Source organism: Gigantopelta aegis, chromosome 4 (assembly GCF_016097555.1).
Source record: "Gigantopelta aegis isolate Gae_Host chromosome 4, Gae_host_genome, whole genome shotgun sequence".
In the NCBI taxonomy this organism is placed as follows: domain Eukaryota; kingdom Metazoa; phylum Mollusca; class Gastropoda; order Neomphalida; family Peltospiridae; genus Gigantopelta; species Gigantopelta aegis.
The window spans coordinates 119135135-119162241 of NC_054702.1; the positions used below are offsets into that span (position 1 = coordinate 119135135).

The 27107-nt window shown below is 39.3% G+C and overlaps 1 protein-coding gene across 1 annotated transcript; it reads right to left on the reverse strand.

Moving 5' to 3' along the window:
• Nucleotides 1-22304: 22304 nt before the first annotated feature.
• On the reverse strand, nucleotides 22305-26295 carry LOC121372584. The gene is made up of 2 exons (XM_041498989.1): nucleotides 26122-26295; nucleotides 22305-22664 (listed from the first exon to the last, which is right to left on the reverse strand). Exons 1-2 carry the CDS (start codon nucleotides 26185-26187, stop codon nucleotides 22389-22391), a joined length of 342 nt encoding a protein of 113 aa, XP_041354923.1. The 5' UTR covers nucleotides 26188-26295; the 3' UTR covers nucleotides 22305-22388.
• Nucleotides 26296-27107: the final 812 nt, after the last annotated feature.

A 27107-nucleotide genomic window follows, 5' to 3' on the forward strand; every position in this document is an offset into this window, starting at 1 on the left:
GGGCTCCCCCGTCTCATACTCTTACACTGTTACACGTCCGTCATTTCGATTGTGTTTATGGAGCACAAGACCACTTCACGAAACGTTTATATATTAATCTAGTGGTCTAGTACTGCATTTTACTGTGAGAGAGTTTTCAGTTTCGATATGTTTTCTGTTGCCATGGAAACAAAAAGCCAAAATAACCACATTCACTATTTCCGTTCAAGACAACTTCATGAAATATTGTTAATATATCATTCTTGTGATCTAGTAGGCCTATGGAGGTTTGCTACGAGTGAATTTTCATGTTTGCTTTTTGTTCTGTTACCATGGAAACAATTAGCCACATACTAATCTAGTGGTCTAGTACACATATCAATCTAGTGATCTAGTAGTGACTATGATAAAGTTTTCATTTTCAAAGGAAAACAAATGATGATCATATTCTCACACGTCCAAAACCGTTGAAGACCAAATGAGTATGATTTTCATTTTATTAACAAGGCCTGGGATATCGTTGTTGTCTTTAAAAAGGGATCTACTAGTAGAAAAGATGGTTAATTTCATAACACAGCCAAATATTGGTTTCCGTCCCCGTGGCAGTTGAACGCTAGACCTACTTAAATACCTAGAGCCGTTGATTCGGGTTGGTAAACCAAAACGATGGGAAATGAAAAGTGCTAAACAGTGTTTTTTGTAGACAGTTTTTGTTGCGTATTAAATTCATTACAGACAACGCGAAATTAGTAGACATTATTAAACTGATTCTACACAACACTACGTAAGTATACATTATACCGAGTCTACACAACACTACGTAAGTAGACAATATTAAACTCATTATACACAACACGAAGTAAGTAGACATTATTATACTGATTCTACACAATACGAAGTTATAGTACATTATTAAGCTAATGTCAGACAACACTACGCCAGTAGACATTATTAAACTGATTATACACAACACGACGTAAGTAGACATTATACCGAGTCTACACAACACTACGTAAGTAGACAATATTAAACTGATTATACACAACACGACGTAAGTAGACATTATTATACTGATTCTACACAATACGAAGTTATAGTACATTATTAAGCTAATGTCAGACAACACTACGCCAGTAGACGTTATTAAACTGATTCTACACAACACGACGTAAGTAGACATTATACCGAGTCTACACAACACTACGTAAGTAGACAATATTAAACTGATTATACACAACACGACGTAAGTAGACATTATTATACTGATTCTACACAATACGAAGTTATAGTACATTATTAAGCTAATGTCAGACAACACTACGCCAGTAGACGTTATTAAACTGATTCTACACAACACGACGTAAGTACATGAGGGTACTGGCTCCCATTTATGAAGGGGGCAGGCTGGTTTTTGCCCAAATTAAACGAAAATGCCCGAATCAGAATAACGAAGTTTTTTTCATATTGGCATTACTGCCAAACGGCTACATAAGGTTGGAAACGAATATCTACTAATTTTTATATGAATTACAACTAATTGTGAGGGTAGAATGATGGACAAGGCCGAGTTTGAGCGTTTGCTTCAGCACTAGAGGGACAGTTGTGTCTAGCCTCCCCCCCCCCCCATCAGGAAGTAAATAGACATTATTAAACTTATTCTACACAGCGTGAGTAGAAATGATTAAAGTGCTTCTATACATCAGAAAGTAAATAGACATTATTAAACTGATTCTACACAACGTGACGTAAGTAGAAATGATTAAAGTGCTTCTATACATCAGAAAGTAAATAGACATTATTAAGCTGATTCTACACGACGTAATTAGAAATGATTAAAGTGCTTCCATACATCAGAAAGTAAATAGACATTATTAAACTGATTCTACACAACGTGACGTAATTAGAAATGATTAAAGTGCTTCTATACATCAGAAAGTAAATAGACATTATTAAACTGATTCTACGCGACGTAATTAGAAATGATTAAAGTGCTTCTATACATCAGAAAGTAAATAGACATTATTAAACTGATTCTACACAACGTGACGTAATTAGAAATGATTAAAGTGCTTCTATACATCAGAAAGTAAATAGACATTATTAAACTGATTCTACGCGACGTAATTAGAAATGATTAAAGTGCTTCTATACATCAGAAAGTAAATAGACATTATTAAACTGATTCTACACAACGTAATTAGAAATGATTAAAGTGCTTCTATACATCAGAAAGTAAATAGACATTATTAAGCTGATTCTACACGACGTAAGTAGAAATGATTAAAGTGCTTCTATACATCAGAAAGTAAATAGACATTATTAAACTGATTCTACACAACGTGACGTAAGTAGAAATGATTAAAGTGCTTCTATACATCAGAAAGTAAATAGACATTATTAAACTGATTCTACACGACGTAATTAGAAATGATTAAAGTGCTTCTATACATCAGGAAGTAAATAGACATTATTAAACTGATTCTACACGACGTAATTACAAATGATTAAAGTGCTTCTACATCAGAAAGTAAATAGACATTATTAAGCTGATTCTACGCGACGTAAGTAGAAATGATTAAAGTGCTTCTATACATCAGCAAGTAAATAGACATTATTAAACTGATTCTACACAACGCGACGTAAGTAGAAATGATTAAAGTGCTTCTATACATCAGAAAGTAAATAGACATTATTAAACTGATTCTACGCGAAGTAAGTAGAAATGATTAAAGTGCTTCTACACATCAGAAAGTAAATAGACATTATTAAGCTGATTCTACGCGAAGTAAGTAGAAATGATTAAAGTGCTTCTATACATCAGCAAGTAAATAGACATTATTAAACTGATTCTACACGACGTAAGTTGAAATGATTAAAGTGATTCTATCCAGTAGCTAGGTAGAGACGGCTGACCTTCTGGTAATGCCGGTTATGACAGATCTCTCGTGAAAAGGAAATGACTTCCGGCTTGGCCAGACGACAGTGATGGCGCCCAAATCACATTTCCAGTGGATGAAATCTTGACGGCTCATGTTGGAACTGACATACCGGGCTGGTCATTATCTCAGGGGCAGTTGCAGGATAGTTCTAGGGATGACTGCGAACTAAAAACGACACCTACAGTATTTTCAGAGCACACTAACATGCGGCATTTAAAATACAGCCACATTATATCAGATGACACCAACAGGCGCCACATAAAACACAGCTACAGTATATCAGATGGCACCAACATGCGCCACATAAAACACAGCTACAGTATATCAGATGACACCAACAGGCGCCACATAAAACACAGCTACAGTATATCAGATGACACCAACATTCGCCACATAAAACACAGCTACAGTATATCAGATGACGCCAACAGGCGCCACATAAAACACAGCTACAGTATATCAGATGACACCAACAGGCGCCACATAAAACACAGCTACAGTATATCAGATGACACCAACAGGCGCCACATAAAACACAGCTACAGTATATCAGATGACACCAACAGGCGCCACATAAAACACAGCTACAGTATATTAGATGACACCAACATGCGCCACATATAGAGTAATCTACACAAAACAGCCCAATATACTACGTCTTGTCAACTAAAGTAGATTATTATTATTTTTTAAATTCATAATATTCATCTGTCAAATATGAAATTGGGTGCAAACACTCTGCACTCCCTTAATTGTATTCGTCGCCTATAACTATGAGCAAAGTTGATATAGTACTACGTCGATCTCAATCCATGCATGTGACGTCACACTATTGTTCTAGGTGTAGATTGTTTTTCAAGAATCAACACCTGTGAAACAATGCATTTAAAACGTTTTGCGCGTTCAGGTTAGGGATTCGAACCCACTACTAACAGAACTTGAACATTGTAAACAAGTACAACGCTAAACATCTGCATCATGAAATAAACCTGTAATTTAAATCTTGAATAAAATTAAAATTCATATAACAATATATTATTAAGTTTTAAACCCATACCAACACAAATGAAAAAAACAAACAACAACATTTCAGTGTAAATAAAAATGTTTCTTAACAAATGACCACCAAATTATATACATTAAATCATAATTTTAATACTGGAATCAAGACACAATTCTAGAACCGCCAATGTATGCAGCTTCAGTTGCAGTGTCAATCAGTCAACCATTTGACTTGTTCTTACATCGACTGAAGGTTCAAGCATGACCGTCTTGGGCACATTCTCCGACATTCCCCAGTGGACGGGGTTGGTGGGGTAATAAGGCTATGGAATTTACAATTTGAATTTGAAGAGAAAGAATCATAATTACTAAATTTACATCTGAATTTAAAATGCGTTAGGCCTAAATATGAAATGAATTAGTTGCAATAGAGCGGGCAGCCCAAACCAAAATATATATATTTGGACTCGATTTCAGTTGGGGTGTCACTGAAGTGATCGATAATGCAGTGCACGAAGTCTAAAAGTAGAGATGCGATAATGCAGTACACAGAGACTAAAAGTAAAGATGCGATAATGCAGTACACAGAGACTAAAGGTAGAGATGCGATAATGCAGTACACAGAGACTAAAAGTAGAGATGCGATAATGCAGTACACAGAGACTAAAAGTAGACATGCGATAATGCAGTACACATGGACTAAAGGTAGAGATGCGATAATGTAGTACACAGAGACTAAAAGTAGAGATGTGATAATGCAGTGCACAGAGACTGAAAGTAGAGATGTGATAATGTAGTGCACAGAGACTGAAAGTAGAGATGTGATAATGTAGTGCACAGAGACTGAAAGTAGAGATGTGATAATGTAGTACACAGAGACTGAAAGTAGAGATGTGATAATGCAGTGCACAGAAACTGAAAGTAGAGATGTGATAATGCAGTGCACAGAGACTGAAAGTAGAGATGTGACAATGTAGTGCACAGACAAAAGGTAGAGATGCGATAATGTAGTGCACACAGACTAAAGGTAGAGATGCGATAATGCAGTACACATAGACTAAAGGTAGAGATGCGATAATGCAGTACACAGAGACTAAAAGTAGAGATGTGATAATGCAGTGCACACAGACTAAAGGTAGAGATGCGATAATGCAGTACACATAGACTAAAGGTAGAGATGCAATAATGCAGTACACAGAGACTAAAAGTAGAGATGTGATAATGCAGTGGTTAAAGTGCTTCTATACATCAGAAAGTAAATAGACATTATTAAGCTGATTCTAAGCGAAGTAAGTAGAAATGATTAAAGTGCTTCTATACATCAGAAAGTAAATAGACATTATTAAGCTGATTCTACACGACGTAAGTAGAAATGATTAAAGTGCTTCTATACATCAGAAAGTAAATAGACATTATTGAGCTGATTCTACACAACGTGACGTAAGTAGAAATGATTAAAGTGCTTCTATACATTAGAAAGTAAATAGACATTATTAAGCTGATTCTACGCGAAGTAAGTAGAAATGATTAAAGTGCTTCTATACATCAGAAAGTAAATAGACATTATTAAGCTGATTCTACACGACGTAAGTAGAAATTATTAAAGTGCTTCTATACATCAGAAAGTAAATAGACATTATTGAGCTGATTCTACACAACGTGACGTAAGTAGAAATGATTAAAGTGCTTCTATACATCAGAAAGTAAATAGACATTATTAAACTGATTCTACGCGAAGTAAGTAGAAATGATTAAAGTGCTTCTATACATCAGAAAGTAAATAGACATTATTAAACTGATTCTACGCGACGTAAGTAGAAATGATTAAAGTGCTTCTATACATCAGAAAGTAAATAGACATTATTAAGCTGATTCTACGCGACGTAATTAGAAATGATTAAAGTGCTTCTATACATCAGAAAGACATTATTAAGCTGATTCTACACGACGTAATTAGAAATGATTAAAGTGCTTCTATACATCAGAAAGTAAATAGACATTATTAAGCTGATTCTACACGACGTAATTAGAAATGATTAAAGTGCTTCTATACATCAGAAAGTAAATAGACATTATTAAGCTGATCCTACACGACGTAAGTAGAAATGATTAAAGTGCTTCCATACATCAGAAAGTAAATAGACATTATTAAGCTGATTCTACACGACGTAAGTAGAAATGATTAAAGTGCTTCCATACATCAGAAAGTAAATAGACATTATTAAGCTGATTCTACGCGACGTAATTAGAAATGATTAAAGTGCTTCCATACATCAGAAAGTAAATAGACATTATTAAGCTGATTCTACGCGACGTAATTAGAAATGATTAAAGTGCTTCCATACATCAGAAAGTAAATAGACATTATTAAGCTGATTCTACGCGACGTAATTAGAAATGATTAAAGTGCTTCCATACATCAGAAAGTAAATAGACATTATTAAGCTGATTCTACGCGACGTAATTAGAAATGATTAAAGTGCTTCCATACATCAGAAAGTAAATAGACATTATTAAGCTGATTCTACGCGACGTAAGTAGAAATGATTAAAGTGCTTCCATACATCAGAAAGTAAATAGACATTATTAAGCTGATTCTACGCGACGTAAGTAGAAATGATTAAAGTGCTTCTATTCATCAGAAAGTAAATAGACATTATTAAGCTGATTCTACACGACGTAAGTAGAAATGATTAAAGTGCTTCTATACATCAGAAAGTAAATAGACATTATTAAGCTGATTCTACACGACGTAATTAGAAATGATTAAAGTGCTTCTATACATCAGAAAGTAAATAGACATTATTAAGCTGATTCTACGCGAAGTAAGTAGAAATGATTAAAGTGCTTCTATACATCAGAAAGTAAATAAACATTATTAAACTGATTCTACACGACGTAAGTAGAAATGATTAAAGTTCTTCTATACATCAGAAAGTAAATAGACATTATTAAGCTGATTCTACACGACGTAAGTAGAAATGATTAAAGTGCTTCTATACATCAGAAAGTAAATAGACATTATTAAACTGATTCTACACGACGTAAGTAGAAATGATTAAAGTTCTTCTATACATCAGAAAGTAAATAGACATTATTAAACTGATTCTACACGACGTAATTAGAAATGATTAAAGTGCTTCTATACATCAGAAAGTAAATAGACATTATTAAGCTGATTCTACACAACGTAAGTAGAAATGATTAAAGTGCTTCTATTCATCAGAAAGTAAATAGACATTATTAAGCTGATTCTACGCGACGTAATTAGAAATGATTAAAGTGCTTCTATACATCAGAAAGTAAGTAGACATTATTAAGCTGATTCTACACGACATAATTAGAAATGATTAAAGTGCTTCTATACATCAGAAAGTAAATAGACATTATTAAGCTAATTCTACACGACGTAAGTAGAAATGATTAAAGTGCTTCTATACATCAGAAAGTTAATAGACATTATTAAACTGATTCTACACAACGTGACGTAAGTAGAAATGATTAAAGTGCTTCTATACATCAGAAAGTAAATAGACATTATTAAGCTGATTCTACACGACGTAATTAGAAATGATTAAAGTGCTTCTATACATCAGAAAGTAAATAGACATTATTAAGCTGATTCTACGCGAAGTAAGAAGAAATGATTAAAGTGCTTCTATACATCAGAAAGTAAATAGACATTATTAAACTGATTCTACACAACGTGACATAGGTAGAAATAATTAAAGTGCTTCTATACATCAGAAAGTAAATAGACATTATTAATCTTATTCTACACAACATGACGTAAGAAGAAATGATTAAAGTGCTTCTATACATCAGAAAGTAAATAGACATTATTAAGCTGATTCTACGCGACGTAATTAGAAATGATTAAAGTGCTTCTATACATCAGAAAGACATTATTAAGCTGATTCTACACGACGTAATTAGAAATGATTAAAGTGCTTCTATACATCAGAAAGTAAATAGACATTATTAAGCTGATTCTACACGACGTAATTAGAAATGATTAAAGTGCTTCTATACATCAGAAAGTAAATAGACATTATTAAGCTGATTCTACACGACGTAATTAGAAATGATTAAAGTGCTTCCATACATCAGAAAGTAAATAGACATTATTAAGCTGATTCTACACGACGTAATTAGAAATGATTAAAGTGCTTCCATACATCAGAAAGTAAATAGACATTATTAAGCTGATTCTACACAACGTAAGTAGAAATGATTAAAGTGCTTCCATACATCAGAAAGTAAATAGACATTATTGAGCTGATTCTACACAACGTGACGTAAGTAGAAATGATTAAAGTGCTTCTATACATCAGAAAGTAAATAGACATTATTAAGCTGATTCTACACGACGTAATTAGAAATGATTAAAGTGCTTCTATACATCAGAAAGTAAATAGACATTATTAAGCTGATTCTACGCGAAGTAAGAAGAAATGATTAAAGTGCTTCTATACATCAGAAAGTAAATAGACATTATTAAACTGATTCTACACAACGTGACATAGGTAGAAATAATTAAAGTGCTTCTATACATCAGAAAGTAAATAGACATTATTAATCTTATTCTACACAACATGACGTAAGAAGAAATGATTAAAGTGCTTCTATACATCAGAAAGTAAATAGACATTATTAAGCTGATTCTACGCGACGTAATTAGAAATGATTAAAGTGCTTCTATACATCAGAAAGACATTATTAAGCTGATTCTACACGACGTAATTAGAAATGATTAAAGTGCTTCTATACATCAGAAAGTAAATAGACATTATTAAGCTGATTCTACACGACGTAATTAGAAATGATTAAAGTGCTTCTATACATCAGAAAGTAAATAGACATTATTAAGCTGATTCTACACGACGTAATTAGAAATGATTAAAGTGCTTCCATACATCAGAAAGTAAATAGACATTATTAAGCTGATTCTACACGACGTAATTAGAAATGATTAAAGTGCTTCCATACATCAGAAAGTAAATAGACATTATTAAGCTGATTCTACACAACGTAAGTAGAAATGATTAAAGTGCTTCCATACATCAGAAAGTAAATAGACATTATTGAGCTGATTCTACACAACGTGACGTAAGTAGAAATGATTAAAGTGCTTCTAAACATCAGAAAGTAAATAGACATTATTAAACTGATTCTACGCGAAGTAAGTAGAAATGATTAAAGTGCTTCTATACATCAGAAAGTAAATAGACATTATTAAACTGATTCTACGCGACGTAAGTAGAAATGATTAAAGTGCTTCTATACATCAGAAAGTAAATAGACATTATTAAGCTGATTCTACGCGACGAAATTAGAAATGATTAAAGTGCTTCTATACATCAGAAAGACATTATTAAGCTGATTCTACACGACGTAATTAGAAATGATTAAAGTGCTTCTATACATCAGAAAGTAAATAGACATTATTAAGCTGATTCTATGCGACATAATTAGAAATGATTAAAGTGCTTCTATACATCAGAAAGTAAATAGACCTTATTAAGCTGATTCTACGCGAAGTAAGTAGAAATGATTAAAGTGCTTCTATACATCAGAAAGTAAATAGACTTTGATGCGAGATGCGATAATGTAGTGCACAGACTAAAAGTAGAGATGCGATAATGCAGTGCACAGACTAAAGGTAGAGATGCGATAATGCAGTGCACAGACTAAAAGTAGAGATGTGATAATGTAGTACACAGAGACTAAAAGTAGAGATGCGATAATGTAGTGCACAGACTAAAAGTAGAGATGTGATAATGTAGTACACAGAGACTAAAAGTAGAGATGCGATAATGTAGTGCACAGACTAAAGGTAGAGATGCGATAATGCAGTGCACAGATACTAAAGGTAGAGATGCGATAATGCAGTGCACAGAGACTAAAGGTAGAGATGTGATAATGCAGTACACAGAGACTAAAGGTAGAGATGCGATAATGCAGTACACAGAGACTAAAAGTAGAGATGCGATAATGCAGTACACACAGACTAAAGGTAGAGATGCGATAATGCAGTGCACAGACTAAAGGTAGAGATGCGATAATGCAGTGCACAGACTAAAGGTAGAGATGCGATAATGCAGTGCACAGACTAAAGGTAGAGATGCAATAATACAGTGCACAGAGACGAAAGGTAGTAATGCGATAATGCAGTACACAGAGACTAAAAGTAGCGATGCGATAATGCAGTACACACAGACTAAAGGTAGAGATGCGATAATGCAGTGCACAGACTAAAGGTAGAGATGCGATAATGCAGTGCACAGACTAAAGGTAGAGATGCGATAATGCAGTGCACAGACTAAAGGTAGAGATGCAATAATACAGTGCACAGAGACGAAAGGTAGTAATGCGATAATGCAGTACACAGAGACTAAAAGTAGCGATGCGATAATGCAGTACACAGAGACTAAAAGTAGAGATGCGATAATGCAGTACACACAGACTAAAGGTAGAGATGCGATAATGCAGTACACAGAGACTAAAGGTAGAGATGAGATAATGCAGTGCACATAGACTAAAAGTAGAGATGCGATAATGCAGTGCACAGACTAAAGGTAGAGATGCGATAATGCAGTGCACAGAGACTAAAAGTAGAGATGCGATAATGCAGTGCACAGACTAAAGGTAGTGATGCGATAATGCAGTACACAGAGACTAAAAGTAGAGGTGCGATAATGCAGTGCACAGACTAAAGGTAGAGATGCGATAATGCAGTGCACAGACTAAAGGTAGAGATGCGATAATGCAGTGCACAGACTAAAGGTAGAGATGCGATAATGCAGTGCACAGAGACTAAAAGTAGAGATGCGATAATGCAGTACACAGAGACTAAAGGTAGAGATGTGATAATGCAGTACACAGAGACTAAAGGTAGCGATGCGATAATGCAGTACACAGATACTAAAAGTAGCAATGCGATAATGCAGTACACAGAGACTAAATGTAGCGATGCGATAATGCAGTACACAGAGACTAAAAGTAGAGATGCGATAATGCAGTACACACAGACTAAAGGTAGCGATGCGATAATGCAGTACACAGAGACTAAAAGTACCGATGCGATAATGCAGTACACAGAGACTAAAAGTAGAGATGCGATAATGCAGTACACACAGACTAAAGGTAGAGATGCGATAATGCAGTGCACAGAGACTAAAAGTAGACATGCGATAATGCAGTGCACAGACTAAAGGTAGAGATGCGATAATGCAGTGCACAGAGACTAAAAGTAGAGATGCGATAATGCAGTGTACAGACTAAAGGTAGTGATGCGATAATGCAGTACACAGAGACTAAAAGTAGAGGTGCGATAATGCAGTGCACAGACTAAAGGTAGAGATGCGATAATGCAGTGCACAGACTAAAGGTAGAGATGCGATAATGCAGTGCACAGAGACTAAAAGTAGAGATGCGATAATGCAGTACACAGAGACTAAAGGTAGAGATGTGATAATGCAGTACACAGAGACTAAAGGTAGAGATGCGATAATGCAGTACACACAGACTAAAGGTAGAGATGCGATAATGCAGTACACAGAGACTAAAGGTAGAGATGCGATAATGCAGTGCACAGAGACTAAAGGTAGAGATGCGATAATGCAGTGCACAGACTAAAGGTAGAGATGCGATAATGCAGTGCACAGATACTAAAGGTAGAGATGCGATAATGCAGTGCACAGACTAAAGGTAGAGATGCGATAATGCAGTGCACAGACTAAATTTAGAGATGCGATAATGCAGTACACAGAGACTAAAGGTAGAGATGCGATAATGCAGTACACAGAGACTAAAGGTAGAGATGCGATAATGTAGTGCACAGAGACTAAAAGTAGAGATTTGATAATGCAGTACACAGAGACTAAAATTAGAGATGCGATAATGTAGTACATTGAGACTGAAAGTAGAGATGCGATAATGCAGTACACAGAGACTAAAGGTAGAGATGTGATAATGCAGTCTGACTATGTTGACTTGTTTTTTCGTGACTCGTATGACGGCCATTCTGCAGAACGCCACGGTTGTTCGCGTTTAGTCTCTACATGTCCGAGCCTGTCCTAGCAGCACTGGAAGATTGACCGCCCCACTCTAAGAAGAAATAGGAAGCGGGGTCAGCCCCTACTACTCTTTTTCTAGACTTTACATTGCTTTATAGTGATACCATCTCGTATCCTCCGGAGTCGGGCCCGTCCGCACCACTATACCAACCCATGATGATTGGACTATATCCTAGTCTGATACTCTACTCGTTCAGACGGATCCGGCTTCTCAAGATCTGTATTTCAGCACAGCACTACACCTTCAACGTCTATCGACTGTCAATCTAGGGGTTTTCTTGACGGGATGCAACCCATCTCGTCCCTTTAAGCTGTGCACCCAAACGGCCTTAATGAGGCCACTCGCGTGGACATATCGATCGGACTTTAAACGTTTAGATCTGCGTTAAATATTTTATGTCGAAATTACTTCTTTTTTGTAATATTATTAAATAGTCCGATCCTCTCTTCTTTCTCTTATTTAATTTTGGACTGTCCTTCTAAAATGCTCCAAATTATATCAATATTCGGCCGAGCAGTCAATTCTTTTTTATTTTTGGCTTGTAACCTTTTTCTTTTTTTTCTTTAATCTATTAACTTTTTTACTAATTGCTATTTTCAAAATTCTGCCCATGTTCACCTCTCCCCCCTCCATCCCGAGTTAAGGCCACCGATCTTATCGGAGGTCGGACTCGGGATGGGCGTGTTCGAAACCCTAGTGGTATATGGGCACGTTAAACTAGTTATTATCATCATCATCCGCCCGGTCTCATCAATTCAGCATTGGGTTATTAAGTTAGTTCAACTTGGATCTTACCGTGTGGTCTGAACATCTCAGCCTAACATCAAGCTGGTTTAGTTTGATCACACTTCTAGCTGGAGACGCTCCTCAGTTATTGAAGCTGTCTTTATATTATTATTACCCCCCCCCCCCTCCCCCCCCCCCCCCACACACACACCTATCTTAACATCTTGGATCTTACCGTGTGGTCTGAACATCTCAACCTAACATCAAGCTGGTTTAGTTTAATCACACTTCCAGCTGGAGACGCTCCTCAGTTATTGAAGCTGTCCTTATATTATTATTAACAGCAGGTTGTTTTCTACTAGGTGCGGCTCTGAAACAACGTATATTATAACCCTAACCAACGCTGTCACCAATTAACAATAATGAACGCAACTTTAACATTGTTATCACCCGTTAACAAAGTCTGAACGACAACACTGTCTACAACCAAGAACCAATATGTTTGCAATGCTGAGTCGTGTGAATATTTGGCAAACTAGTGGTTAATTCCACTAATCTCTATCTAGTGTCTAGTCTACAGGAGGACAGCCACTGGCAAGGAGATCCTTGTGCCTCGTCTACAGGAGGACAGACACTGGCAAGGAGATCCTTGTGCCTCGTCTACAGGAGGACAGACACTGCCAAGGAGATCCTTGTGCCTCGTCTACAGGAGGACAGCCACTGGCAAGTAGATCCTTGTTCCTCGTCTACAGGAGGACAGCCACTGGCAAGGAGATCATTGTACCTCGTCTACAGGAGGACAACCACTGCCAAGGAGATCCTTGATCCTCGTCTACAAGAGGACAGCCACTGGCAAGGAGATCCTTGTGCCTCGTCTACAGGAGAACAGCTTGCGATGTTCAGTTAGTTGTAAAGCTTTGATTTGTGATACGCGTCTAGCTCGGAAATGTTTTATTTTAACGACGCACTCAACACATTTTATTTACGGTTATATGGCGTCAGACATATGGTTAAGGACCACACAGATATTGAGGGAAGAAACCCGCTGTCGCCACTTTGTGGGCTACTCTTTTCGATTAGCAGCAAGGGATCTTTTATATGCACTATCCCATAGACAGGATAGCACATACCGCGGCCTTTGATATACCAGTCGTGGTGCACTGGCTGGAGCGAGAAATATCCCAATGGGCCTAATGACGAGAATCGATCCTAGACCGACCGCGCATCGAGCGAGCTCTGTACCACTGGGCTACGTCCCGCCCCTTTAGCTGGGAGACAAATCGCACAACAGCTCGCTGTCGTGACCGGAACCATGGCCGATCGGTGTTCGCGGACGTGCTTCCGAGACCGCTCATCAATTCCTAGTGACCGGACTCCAAAGTAGGTTTTGTAAATCGTGTAAAGCCGTCTCGACTCACTAATACACCGACTGGTCGAATCGATCGTGTGTTCCATCACACGCCTCAGTTTGTCTCGACAGAGAACACATCCTCGACTAGAAACAAGGCGCTGTTCTAACATGACGCTACCAGTACTTGCCTGTTGAAACTTAATATAGCATTGCTATGTGGCAAAAACAAAACAAACTTTAAACTTTACTATGTGACAAAGAATTTCCGGTATTCTCCAAATAGTCATCTTGACCCAAATGCCATGGTGATACTTAATTACCGTGTCTTGTCATTTCATTACTGTCAGTTCAAGTTTCAAATTCTAAAGAAGATTAAATTGTTTTAAGAACAAAACAGACAGAAATAGCAACAAAACAACAACCAAAATCCCTCCCCCCCTCCCCCCCCCCAAAAAAAAAACACCCAACAAAAAAACCCCAATAGATCCCCCAAAACAACAACAACACACAAACATACGCACGCGCGCGCGCACACACACACACACACACAATAGGTACAAACGGAAAATAGTGTTTACGGCCCATGTATTTAGAATTTTATGACCTATATTACTTGCTGTTGTTAAACGGTAAATGTAATTCCTGAAAAACCCAACAGCCTGTAATATAAGGTGATCTACCGTGTGGAAGACACTGTTTACATGTTGTACAATTGATGTGACAATCCATTAGGCTCTGAGACAAGACAAACACACACAGTGAACCACTGTATCCGGGCAACATCGCGCTCGGCCGAGACGAAGCGCGTGTCACTGGTTTCTTTAATAATTAATCACGCTCAATACAACTCTGGTCGCCATTGCCAACTGCCAGTGTAGACATCACGTACGTCACAGAGAGAGATACACAGTGTGAGCTTGTAGTTCCTGGTTTGTTCTCAGCACTTCTCGTCAAGGACAAGTATACTTAGTATGGAACATGCATCATTCTAAACAACTTCATGTGATTAAACATAACATAAACACACAAATATGTATGTGTCTGTGTATGATGATGTCATGTCTGTAATCATGTATATATATATATATATATATATATATATATATATATATATATATATATATATATATATATATATATATATATATATATATAGTATGTTGTACGTATATTATAACAAACCACTTCATGTGATTAAACATAACAAACACACGAACATATCTGTGTCTGTGTATGCTGGTGTCATGTCCGTAATTATCTATGTATAAGTGCATCCAGCCATGTAAGGCCATCGGTCTACAGGCTGGTAGGTACTGGGTTCGGATCCCAGTCGAGGCATGGGATTTTTAATCCAGATACCGACTCCAAACCCTGAGTGAGTGCTCCGCAAGGCTCAGTGGGTAGGTGTAAACCACTTGCACCGACCAGTGATCCATAACTAGTTCAACAAAGACCATGGTTTGTGCTATCCTGCCTGTGGGAAGCGCAAATAAAAGATCTCTGGTTGCTAATCGGAAAGAGTAGCCCATGTAGTGGCGACAGCGGGTTTCCTCTCAAAATCTGTGTGGTCCTTAACCATATGTCTGACGCCATATAACCGTAAATAAAATGTGTTGAGTGCGTCGTTAAATAAAACATTTCTTTCTTCCTGTCATTTCCAGTCTAGAATCAAATGTAAATGAGATGGCACACGAACAGTAGCTGTCCACCACCAGCGGTCAGCGTCAGTGCTGTCCACCACCAGCGGTCAGCGTCAGTGCTGTCCACCACCAGCGGTCAGCGTCAGTGGTAAGCGGCCAGCGTCAGTGCTGTCCACCGTCAGCGGTCAGCGGTCAGCGTCAGTGCTGTCCACCATCAGCGGTAAGCGGTCAGCGTCAGTGCTGTCCACCACCAGCGGTAAGCGGTCAGCGTCAGTGCTGTCCACCATCAGCGGTAAGCGGCCAGCGTCAGTGCTGTCCACCACCAGCGGTCAGCGTCAGTGCTGTCCACCATCAGCGGTCAGCGTCAGTGCTGTCCACCATCAGCGGTCAGCATCAGTGCTGTCCATCATCAGCGGTAAGCGATCAGCGTCAGTGCTGTCCACCACCAGCGGTAAGCGGTCAGCGTCAGTGCTGTCCACCACCAGCGGTCAGCGGTCAGCGTCAGTGCTGTCCACCACCATCGGTAAGCGGTCAGCGTCAGTGCTGTCTACCATTAGCGGTAAGCGGTCAGCGTCAGTGCTGTCTACCATCAGCGGTAAGCGGTCAGCGTCAGTGCTGTCCTCCACCAGCGGTCAGCGTCAGCGCTGTCCACCATCAGCGGTAAGCGGTCAGTGTCAGTGCTGTCCACCACCAGCGGTCAGCGTCAGTGCTGTCCACCATCAGCGGTAAGCGGTCAGCATCAGTGCTGTCCACCACCAGCGGTAAGCGGTCAGCGTCAGTGTTGTCCACCACCAGCGGTCAGCGTCAGTGCTGTCCACCACCAGCGGTCAGCGTCAGTGCTGTCCACCATCAGCGGTCAGCGTCAGTGCTGTCCACCACCAGCGGTCAGCGTCAGTGCTGTCCACCATCAGCGGTCAGTGTCCTATCTACCATCAGCGTCCGCCATGGGTCTACTTGCTATAACACTTTCCTCTTATCCAACTATCATTTCAGATGTTTTTCTTGGTAACAATAATCGTCAAAGATGTAGCCGGGGTAACGTTGCCTGATTCCACACACAAGATGGAAAACTGCAACCCGATGAGTTCCAATTCAACATGCCCCGTCACGTTCTGCTGTGTGAAGCAGGTACGTACAGTAATACTCTTTAATGCTGTAAAGAATCGTGTTATAAACAGACCTGGCTAGCCATAACTATTAAGATTTACACAAAACAGGCATGTATGCGTTAGATTTGTGAAAACAGTGTTTAACGTATAAGTTGGAATGATGTATCGTCAAACCGGTTTTTGAAATGTCTAACGTAGAAGTTGGAATGATGTATCGTCCTAGGGAGTGGCAGTCCTTCTGACTGATGCAGTGATTATTCAAACATCTTTAACTGCATTGTACAGAGATACAATTTTGAAAAGGAAAACTGTTTTGTCGATAAGATTTAGATACAGCTGAGTGGTATCGGTACAGAGATAACCATTTAAACACAGCTGAGTGGTATCGGTACAGAGATAGCCATTTAAACACAGCTGAGTGGTATCGGTACAGAGATGACCATTTAAACACAGCTGAGTGGTATCGGTACAGAGATGACCATTTAAACACAGCTGAGTGGTATCGGTACAGAGATGACCATTTAAACACAGCTGAGTGGTATCGGTACAGAGATGACCATTTAAACACAGCTGAGTGGTATCGGTACAGAGATGACCATTTAAACACAGCTGAGTGGTATCGGTACAGAGATGACCATTTAAACACAGCTGAGTGGTATCGGTACAGAGATAACCATTTAAACACAGCAGCGTGGTATCGGTACAGAGATGGCCATTTAAACACAGCTGAGTGGTATCGGTACAGAGATGGCCATTTAAACACAGCAGCGTGGTATCGGTACAGAGATGACCATTTAAACACAGCTGAGTGGTATCGGTACAGAGATAACCATTTAAACACAGCTGAGTGGTATCGGTACAGAGATGGCCATTTAAACACAGCTGAGTGGTATCGGTACAGAGATGGCCATTTAAACACAGCAGCGTGGTATCGGTACAGAGATGACCATTTAAACACAGCTGAGTGGTATCGGTACAGAGATAACCATTTAAACACAGCTGAGTGGTATTGGTACAGAGATAGCCTAAGAAAATAACAGATTTTATTACTAATACGTGCCATTGTTGAACGTGAACTCATTTTAAATGTAGAACATCGCAATCATCTTAATACGTGCCATTGTTGAACGTGAACTTATTTTAAATGTAGAATATCGCAATCATCGTAAGAAGTGAAACCCACACAGTAGACTAGGCTGTAATTTAGTTTAGTCTTGTATACCTGCTTTCTTTTCTTTTAAATTATTTTCGTGGTAATGTCTAATTAAGTTTCAAGCACGCTGTCCTGGACACACACACACCTCACCTATCTGGGCTGTCTGTCCAGGACTGGGTTAGTTGTTAGTGGTTAGTGTGAGAGAGAAGAGGGTGTAGTGGTCTTACATCTACCCACTGAGTCGTTAAAACTCGCTTTGGGAAGGAGCCGGTACCGGGCTGCGAGCCCAGTACCTACCAGCCTTATGTTTGATGGCTTAAGCACGACACGACCGAGGCGGGTTTTTGTATACTAAGGTATGGAGTATTCTGGTCACATGTGTTTTGCTGTTGTCCACCAAACGGGTGTTCTCGAAAGTTGAGCATATCCTGCTCCAACGGTGGCACCCGTTATGAATACTGCCACTACAGCTGTCTAATCCGTTACTAAGGCGATGAAAATATAAATGTGTAAGAGATTCACCAAAGAGATGGAAAGGTATGCATAAGTCTAAAATATGAAATAGCAACAGCGATCATTTTGGAAAGAGATGCATCGTAGCCTGTAAATGCCCTCAAGATACACTGTACATCATAACCCTGATGGAACAACTTTGTGCCAGAATAATATGTCATTGTTTAAAATCTGCATACAATGAGAATGTCTTAAGGTATATTACAAGTTGTAATATATAGATACCGACAGCTGGAGCAGAAGGTACCTTGCCTGATATAAAGGGAAAATTGACTCTTGGAAACCTGAAGTCATCCCTTTTGTCATACACCTTAGTTTGGAGACCAGTGTCGCTTTGAATCTCTATGCATATATCGAGGTATGAAACTGATTAAATACCTTCAGATGTTTCTTTTATTTCTAACTCTTGTGAGTAAATCAGTGGAAGATATTCTGTGATCCTGTTATTATTGAATGATATAAGATCATCAATATAGGGGAAAGTAAAGTTAAAAGTTATAGCCAAATTCCTTTGTTTTGATTTAATCAGATTTGTCAGAAATTCTTATTCATCTGCACAGAGAAAGAAATCCGCGAGTAGTGGAGCACAATTGATGCTCATGGGGGTTCCTATATCCTGTCTATATGTCTCACCCCCAAATGTGACATGTATGTTGTCAATGAGGAAATCCAGCGTATCACATGTGTCTGTCTCAGGAATCTTTAGTCTGGATTCACTCTTGGTCTTTAAGACCTGCCCAGATCCGTAAAGGATATATATATCTTTGTTCACCGTTCTTTGTAACAAATGCCCCATTGATTAGGAAATGGAGTTTTTCCGTAAGTTTTTTTGTTGCGTATAATGTTGTGAAATTAAATGTGTTAATATTAATTAACTTTGACCTGGGTTGGGAGTGGATGATTTCAAGTAGATCATGCTAGCTAGATTTGCCTACACTGAACATATTTTATCAACATCGCCCGAATTCATTAACGTTAATCTTAAGGACATCTTAAACATGAAAGTACTTGTCCTTGCGTGTGAAGAGATATGACTTATAATACTTCATTTTACAATAACTATTTCTAAACTATCGGTGCAACGAGTGTACTAATTTACATTTTACAATTTGTTTTCCAGGTAATCACATACAAGGACGTGAGTAAACAGGCACTGGGGACTACTGTGTGTCAGCCCAGGCGTCTCATTGGTCAGTTTTGTTTAGAAAACACAGAAGGCTACATGTGCGATTGTTCCACGGGGTTGGTGTGTAAGACCAGGTATTCGGAAAACTACGGTACTTGTGCACCAGCCGCATCCAGCACGTAGCCGACATGCACTGTAGACAGTGACAGACAGTTCTTCCTGATCTGGGGTTTGTTTGGGTACGGGACGAGCCTTCTAAAAGGGACCTCTTGAAACCCTGAGATCCGCCAGGACCACAGAGAGCCATTTCATCATGATAACACAAACCATCACACGAGATACAAACACTGGAAAACATCGGTGCTTTCATGAAAATTAATTTGGAAAAGGGACCTGTCATCTTGGGGGTAGCGAACCTACGCTATGTCGAGAACGGAAAGTATTTGAAAGTGTGGTGTGGTGATCATTGTCAGGGAGGTGTTACAAGGACATGGTCCCACGATTTTGAGGTGAACTAACAGATACTTAGAGACGCATTTTACGAATGTTGATGTTAGACGGCAGGTGACAACGATGTCGACACTAGAACCATAAAGGCCGAGACTTACCTTTATTCATAGGCGTACGGCTCGCAGTTTTGTGGTGTTTGTGTTTTGGCGGGGTAGGGTGTGTGTGGGGGGGGGGGGGGGGGGGGGGGGGAGTGATGACTGATTTTGCTCGAATTAAACGAATATACCCAAATCTGGATATTTGCATTATTACCGAACAGCTCTACTAGTATATATATGGTTCCAAACGAATTATTACGCTTTTGTTCTTAAAACACAGATTACAACTAATATTATAGGCCTAAGTAGAAGATGGAAGTACATTGTGAAATGTTTTCAGGACAGCTCATTTTGCCTAAACGTCTCCGTCGTTTTTACCAGGATTTTCTTCAGCACTGGGGATGGTGATAGCCACCCCCTCCGTTTCTTACATTTGTTTTTCTGACTTGAAAGATTACATGTTAATTATACAGTTAAAATACCTGATCTTATATAGTCAATTTTAACAAAATGCCAGGCAACTGCAATGTATATGCTATATTTGTTTATTTATTTGTAGTTTTCGCCCCCACATTCTGGTGCCAGTGAACTGCTGGCTACTCCTTTGTTAAATTTAGTCCAACCATCATCGGACAAGGTTTGTATATACTTGGTCCAAAATATCTACAGTGAACTGAGTTTGACTTCAGAATCACATCTGTGTATATAACAAGTGTATGTGACCAAGTCGGCCCCTGTCTTGGACAGAAAGGCCGGCCAAGGCCGGCTCTTGTGCCCACGACAGGTGTGCTCTGAATGTGCACGTAAAACCCTTTGACCTTGACCTTGACCAAGTCGGCCACACCGCATTTGCGCGATATTTAACATGCAGACTCGTCGTTTTAAATCGAACAGGTGTTAAGACGGTAGTACTCCTTTAAGCGCCACATCAACGTCTATATGGATAGGACTCTCACGTCAAACTCCGTTGCATTTTTTTTTTTTACTCAAGTTAATAACTTTTTTATCATATGTTCTCATTACCTACCTGAACTAGAAATCCATTGGTAGCATTTTTTCTGACCACTATCATGTAAGCCATCTTGAAATTTAAAATGGCCGTCATTTTAACATAATTTATTTATATATCTCCACTCTATGTTAAATAGAAACGTATTTTTGGGGGTCTATTTAAACATATTATGTCAGTGAATTAAAAAGAAATTATTTTTCATCTTACATGGCAACCATCTTGAAATTCAAAATGGACATAATTCCATTATATATAAATTTAGATACCTAAATTGTTGTTGTGGGTCAACTGCGAGTAAAGATATCTATATATATAAGAATATTTAATTGGTGGCCATTTTGAATTTCAAGATGGCTATCATGCCCAATTACTAAATAAAATGTTATCAGCGAGTTCATTGACCTCAAAAATGTAAATAGACACACTGATTTTTTTCTATGTTAACTGGGAGTCAAAATATATGTAAAATATCCCAAAATGATGGCCATTTTGAATTTCGAAATGGCTGCCATGATCAAATGACTGAAAAAATGCTACCAATGGATTTCTAATTCTGGATAGTCTTAAGAATAAACGAAATACATTTTACTGACTTGAGCAAAAAAAAACAAAAGAAGCAAATTTATATAACTGCCTGGACTAGACGTCAGATGTTTCGGACTTGTATATACTTGTAGCGTTGTATGGGGCTGGTGGCGTATGTTCAACTGTTTCTTCCATTTCTAACCCTCGTGCAGATATTGGTGGAAGATGATCTATTAACTTTTGATTTCTGTTCAAACAGCTCGTTTTTCTTATTAATAAACTGTCCTTTGATTAAAGAATGCATTTGTGGTTTTGAGATTATCCGTTGTAATATCAAAGTACCTTAATAACATAGCCGTACAGGATCCCATTTTTGGGGGATTGGGGATGGGGAGACGGACTTTTGTTCGAATTAAACAAATATACCAGAATTGTATGATGGACATACATGGTGAACAGTTTTTAGGCCAGCTTCTGTTACCCGAAGTTTCCATCGTTTTTTGCCCAATAGAGAAGATTTTATTTCCTCCAACCCCATAATTAAATAATCAGATATTAACAGGAGTTATTTAAATAATAAAATCAACAAGGCGTTAAACAACAATAAAACAATATCTTGATAAATTACATATTCTTTGTTTATGAAGAAACGACCCCTAGTAACCGATGGCGAATACACGTTGCTAGTGGTGCTGTGGTGACGTCACGTTCGTGCACCTGCCATACAGCGACTTGAACTGCATGCTCTGGATGTTAGGTTTACAGTACAGACCGGCGCGGCACGGACAGTCGGACTCGGTCTGCCGCGTCGTGCAGTTGTCGCCCTCGTCGCCTATCTTCTTACAGTAGATATCGGTGGGCAGGAACTCGTCACGCACGCAGCAGTAGCCGGGCGGACACTCGCTGTACCGGGAATAAACGTTCGGCTTAGTGCAGGCCTGTGGCTTATCTCGCCCTGTCTGAAATAATCCATGGAAAACTATATGTAAAACATCTTACCCACCATGCAATGAAACAACGACGACAAGAGTAACAAAACCATAACCTTAACACACCTTAACCTTAAAACCGTATTCCCATATCAAAATCGTATTTCTGCACAAGGCAGAGTTAAAAGGATTTTAGATAAAGTGATTTCTTCCATGATCCACTAACAAATGCTTGTCCCCAGGAGGACTGCCACTCCCCGGGAGACCCTGCACCACCCGTTGGACTGGCACTCCCCGGGAGACCCTGCACCACCCGTAGGACTACCACTCCCCGGGAGACCCTGCACCACCCGTTGGACTGCCACTCCCCGGGAGACCCTGCACCGCCTGTTGGACTGCCACGCCGGGAGACCCTGCACCGCCCGTTGGGCTGCCACTCCCCGGGAGACCCTGCACCACCCGTAGGACTACCACTCCCCGGGAGTCCCTGCACCACCCGTAGGACTACCACTCACCGGGAGACCCTGCACCGCCCGTTGGGCTGCCACTCCCCGGGAGACCCTGCACCACCCGTTGGACTGCCACGCCGGGAGACCCTGCACCGCCCGTTGGGCTGCCACTCCCCGGGAGACCCTGCACCACCCGTAGGACTACCACTCCCCGGGAGACCCTGCACCACCCGTAGGACTACCACTCACCGGGAGACCCTGCACCACCCGTTGGACTGCCACTCCCCGGGAGACCCTGCACCACCTGTAGGACTGCCACTCCCCGGGAGACCCTGCACCGCCCGTTGGACTGCCACTCCCCGGGAGACCCTGCACCACCCGTAGGACTGCCATACCCCGGAAGACCCTGCACCGCCTGTTGGACTGCCACGCCGGGAGACCCTGCACCGCCAGTAGGAAAAACAAATGTTTTATTTAACGACGCACTCAACACATTTTATTTACGGTTATATGGCGTCAGACATATGGTTAAGGACCACATAGATTTTGAGAGGAAACCCGCTGTCGCCACTACATGGGCTACTCTTTCCGATTAGCAGCAAGTGATCTTTTATTTGTGCTTCCCACAGGCAGGATAGCACAAACCATGGCCTTTGTTGAACCAGTTATGGATAACTGGTCGGTGCAAGTGGTTTACACCTACCCATTGAGCCTTGCGGAGCACTCACTCGGGGTTTGGAGTCGGTATCTGGATTAAAAGTCCCATGCCTCGACTGGGATACGAACCCAGTACCTACCAGCCTGTAGACCGATGGCCTAACAACGACGCCACCGAGGCCGGTCGCCCGTAGGACTACCACTCCCCGGGAGACCCTGAACCGCCCATATGGACTGCCACCCCCGGGAAACCCTGAACCGCCCCTTGGACTGCCACTCCCTAAAAAAACCAAACTCGTACAGGATAAAGTTCTATGGAATGTATACAGCTGTGAAAAATGGACTTATGAATCACTGTCAAAACAATGATGATATCAGGTGTTCGCGAAAGTTGAGCATATGCTGTCATGAGCACAGCCTACAGCCTACAGCCTACAGCCTTCAAGTCCACAATTGAAATATAATGGTGGTGCATATAAAAGATCCCTTGCTACTAATGGAAAAAAATGTAGCGGGTTTCCTCTCGAAGACTATATGTCAAAATTACCAAATGTTTGACATCCAGTAGCCGATGATTAATAAATTAATATACTCTAGTGGTGTCGTTAAACAAACAAAACTTCTTTAAAAAAAAAACCCCCCAAAACCACGTCAGTAAGAGGAAGCAGTTTCTTATAAGAAGAAAGAAACTACAGACGATTCACATCTGATATGTGCCAACAGACACATGCCACGAACCAAAGAAACTACAGACGATTGATTCACATCTGATGTGTGCCAACAGAAACATGCCACGAACCAAAGAAACTACAGACGATTGATTCACATCTGATATGTGACAACAGACACATGCCACGAACAAAAGAAACTACAGACGATTCACATCTGATATTTGCCAACAGACACATGCCACGAACAAAAGAAACTACAGAAGATTCACATCTGATATGTGCCAACAGAAACATGCCACGAACCAAAGAAACTACAAACGATTGATTCACATCTGATATGTGTCAACAGACATATGCCACGAACAAAAGAAACTACAGAAGATTCACATCTGATATGTGCCAACAGAAACATGCCACGAGCCAAAGAAACTACAGACGATTGATTCACATCTGATATGTGTCAACAGAAACATGCCACGAACCAAAGAAACTACAGAAGATTGATTCACATCTGATATGTGCCAACAGACACATGCCACGAACCAAAGAAACCCACACGAAAAATACAAACCCAAACAATTACGTTATATTGATCATTCCATGTTATTTATTGACATGGAAAAAGTTATAATCTACCAACAGTCCTATCAATGCAACACAGACCTTTACACAAAGCTGTCTAATAATATGAAAGGCAAACTTGCCAGTGGCACTCATCAACTTGTCTTCACGGTCGATCAATAAACGTTCTGCCCCAGCAGTTGACGTCTAATTGTTGCGGATTATAGCCAATTACTAATTTGTTAAAGTTTAATATTATACTTGGTTTTCATCTGATGCATACTTTGACGGGGACACCCCCTCCCCCAAAGAGGCGCCTAAGATCTGATGATGTTTTAACCCCTCAAACGTACTAAAACACCCCAACACCCTCCTCCTGGATCCGCGTCTATATATAATGTCAGAAAACTTTATATTCTAGCTTTAAATATAAAGTCATGGCTAAGATATCGAACATTTTAATATCATAGAATCGAAACTGTATGAGTTAGTTGCGTCTTCTTGAAAATATTATTGATATTTGCACCATTTTAATCACAAAGAGTACCTTGACTTGTTTTTATACCTTGATATGCTGTATGAACTTTAAACCATGACAGGGTCCGGTGTTAAATATAAGACTATTTCGATGCAGTCAGAAGACGGCGGGGGTGGGGTGGGTGGGGTGTTACTGTGAATTAAGCCAAAGGCGGACAACCCCAGTTGCATAAAAACATAATTGAATGTCAAAATATTCTTAGGCATAAATAATGCAATGTATTTTTTTTCCAATTTCATTTACAGTTTTTACCAGTACATCATTTATCGGCATGCGTAATGTATATGATATGACATTTCTAAAATAAGATATTAAGTGAAATATCCAATGCATTATTTATGCCTTTCAGTATGGTCATATAGAGAATGTGCAAAAATAAAATAATAACCATTTTGCCAATCTTCTTGTACGTTTAACAAACACAGCATCATTTCATAATTTATGAGATATTGAACCGAATGTTGGAACGTTTTCTTATGATCTATTCAATATAATATATCTGTTGTGGAATATATGTAAATAAAAATATAAATTTTTGCTGTCTGATTTATTTATCTATTTTTATCAATTGAACATGTAATTTACAGAGTAATGAAAGCTAGGTAACTTACCAACCCGCCTGACACCTGGTGCAGAAGACACGGGATTAAAAGAAGGAGACATTTGTAGAAGAACATTTTAGTTGTAGGTCTAAATCACGAATGAAGTGACACTAGCTCGAGCAGACGTTAATCAGCTGGCGTTCTCTCACCGATATACTGAGTACACACACACCCTTACGACGACACACGGTCTTACGTAATACAATGCATACACTCACGGTAACACACCTGCACTATGTTTGTGAGTGAACACACTAGATATGTATTCCATGACACGCCCGTATCTGAGTTAAAGCAAACAAAAACAATAATAAATTTAAACAAGAACAAAGGAAAAATAATAACACCTAACACGTTGATAAACTACGGCTATGGGACATATTGTTTGTTTTGACCCTTGGTCTAAACTATGTGAAAGAAAACCAACTGTCTTCTCGCAAAATACACATACCAAATAGTGACAAGGGATCTCTTATAATGACTTTCCAATAACAAGACAACACCTACCACAATCGTGGGACACTTGTTTCACCGACATTTCCATCAATGGGTGCTGCCATTCGATTCATCACACCGCAGGTGTCACCGAGGCACACAGATTCAGTATAAAAACACTAAACACATTGACATAATATTGAACATAGTATGTCAATGCGTCACACAGATTCAGTATAAAAACAATAAACTTATTGACATATTATTGAACATAGTATGTCAATGAGTCACATTGACTCAGTATAAAAACAATAAACTTATTAACATATTATTGAACATAGTATGTCATTGAGTCACAGTGATTCAATAAAAAACACTAAACAAAATAATCTAAAATTCTACTAATGACACACGTGCACGTTAAAAAGTGACAATTAACATGTGGTTATCCTAACCACAATAAAACAGATGTAAATAAACCCTAGATAAATGTAGATATTAATAGCCTGATGTAGATGTGGTATCTGATAACACGACGATCGTCTTCAAAGTACTAGTTT

What these genes read in the sequence shown, in the direction of transcription:
- LOC121372584 (XM_041498989.1), bottom strand. Translation starts at nt 26,187, where the DNA reads ATGTTCTTCTACAAATGTCTCCTTCTTTTAATCCCGTGTCTTCTGCAC. An exon ending in ACCAGGTGTCAGGCGGGTTG is followed by an intron (nt 22,665 to 26,121) that starts GTAAGTTACCTA and finishes GGATTATTTCAG; the next exon opens with ACAGGGCGAGATAAGCCACA.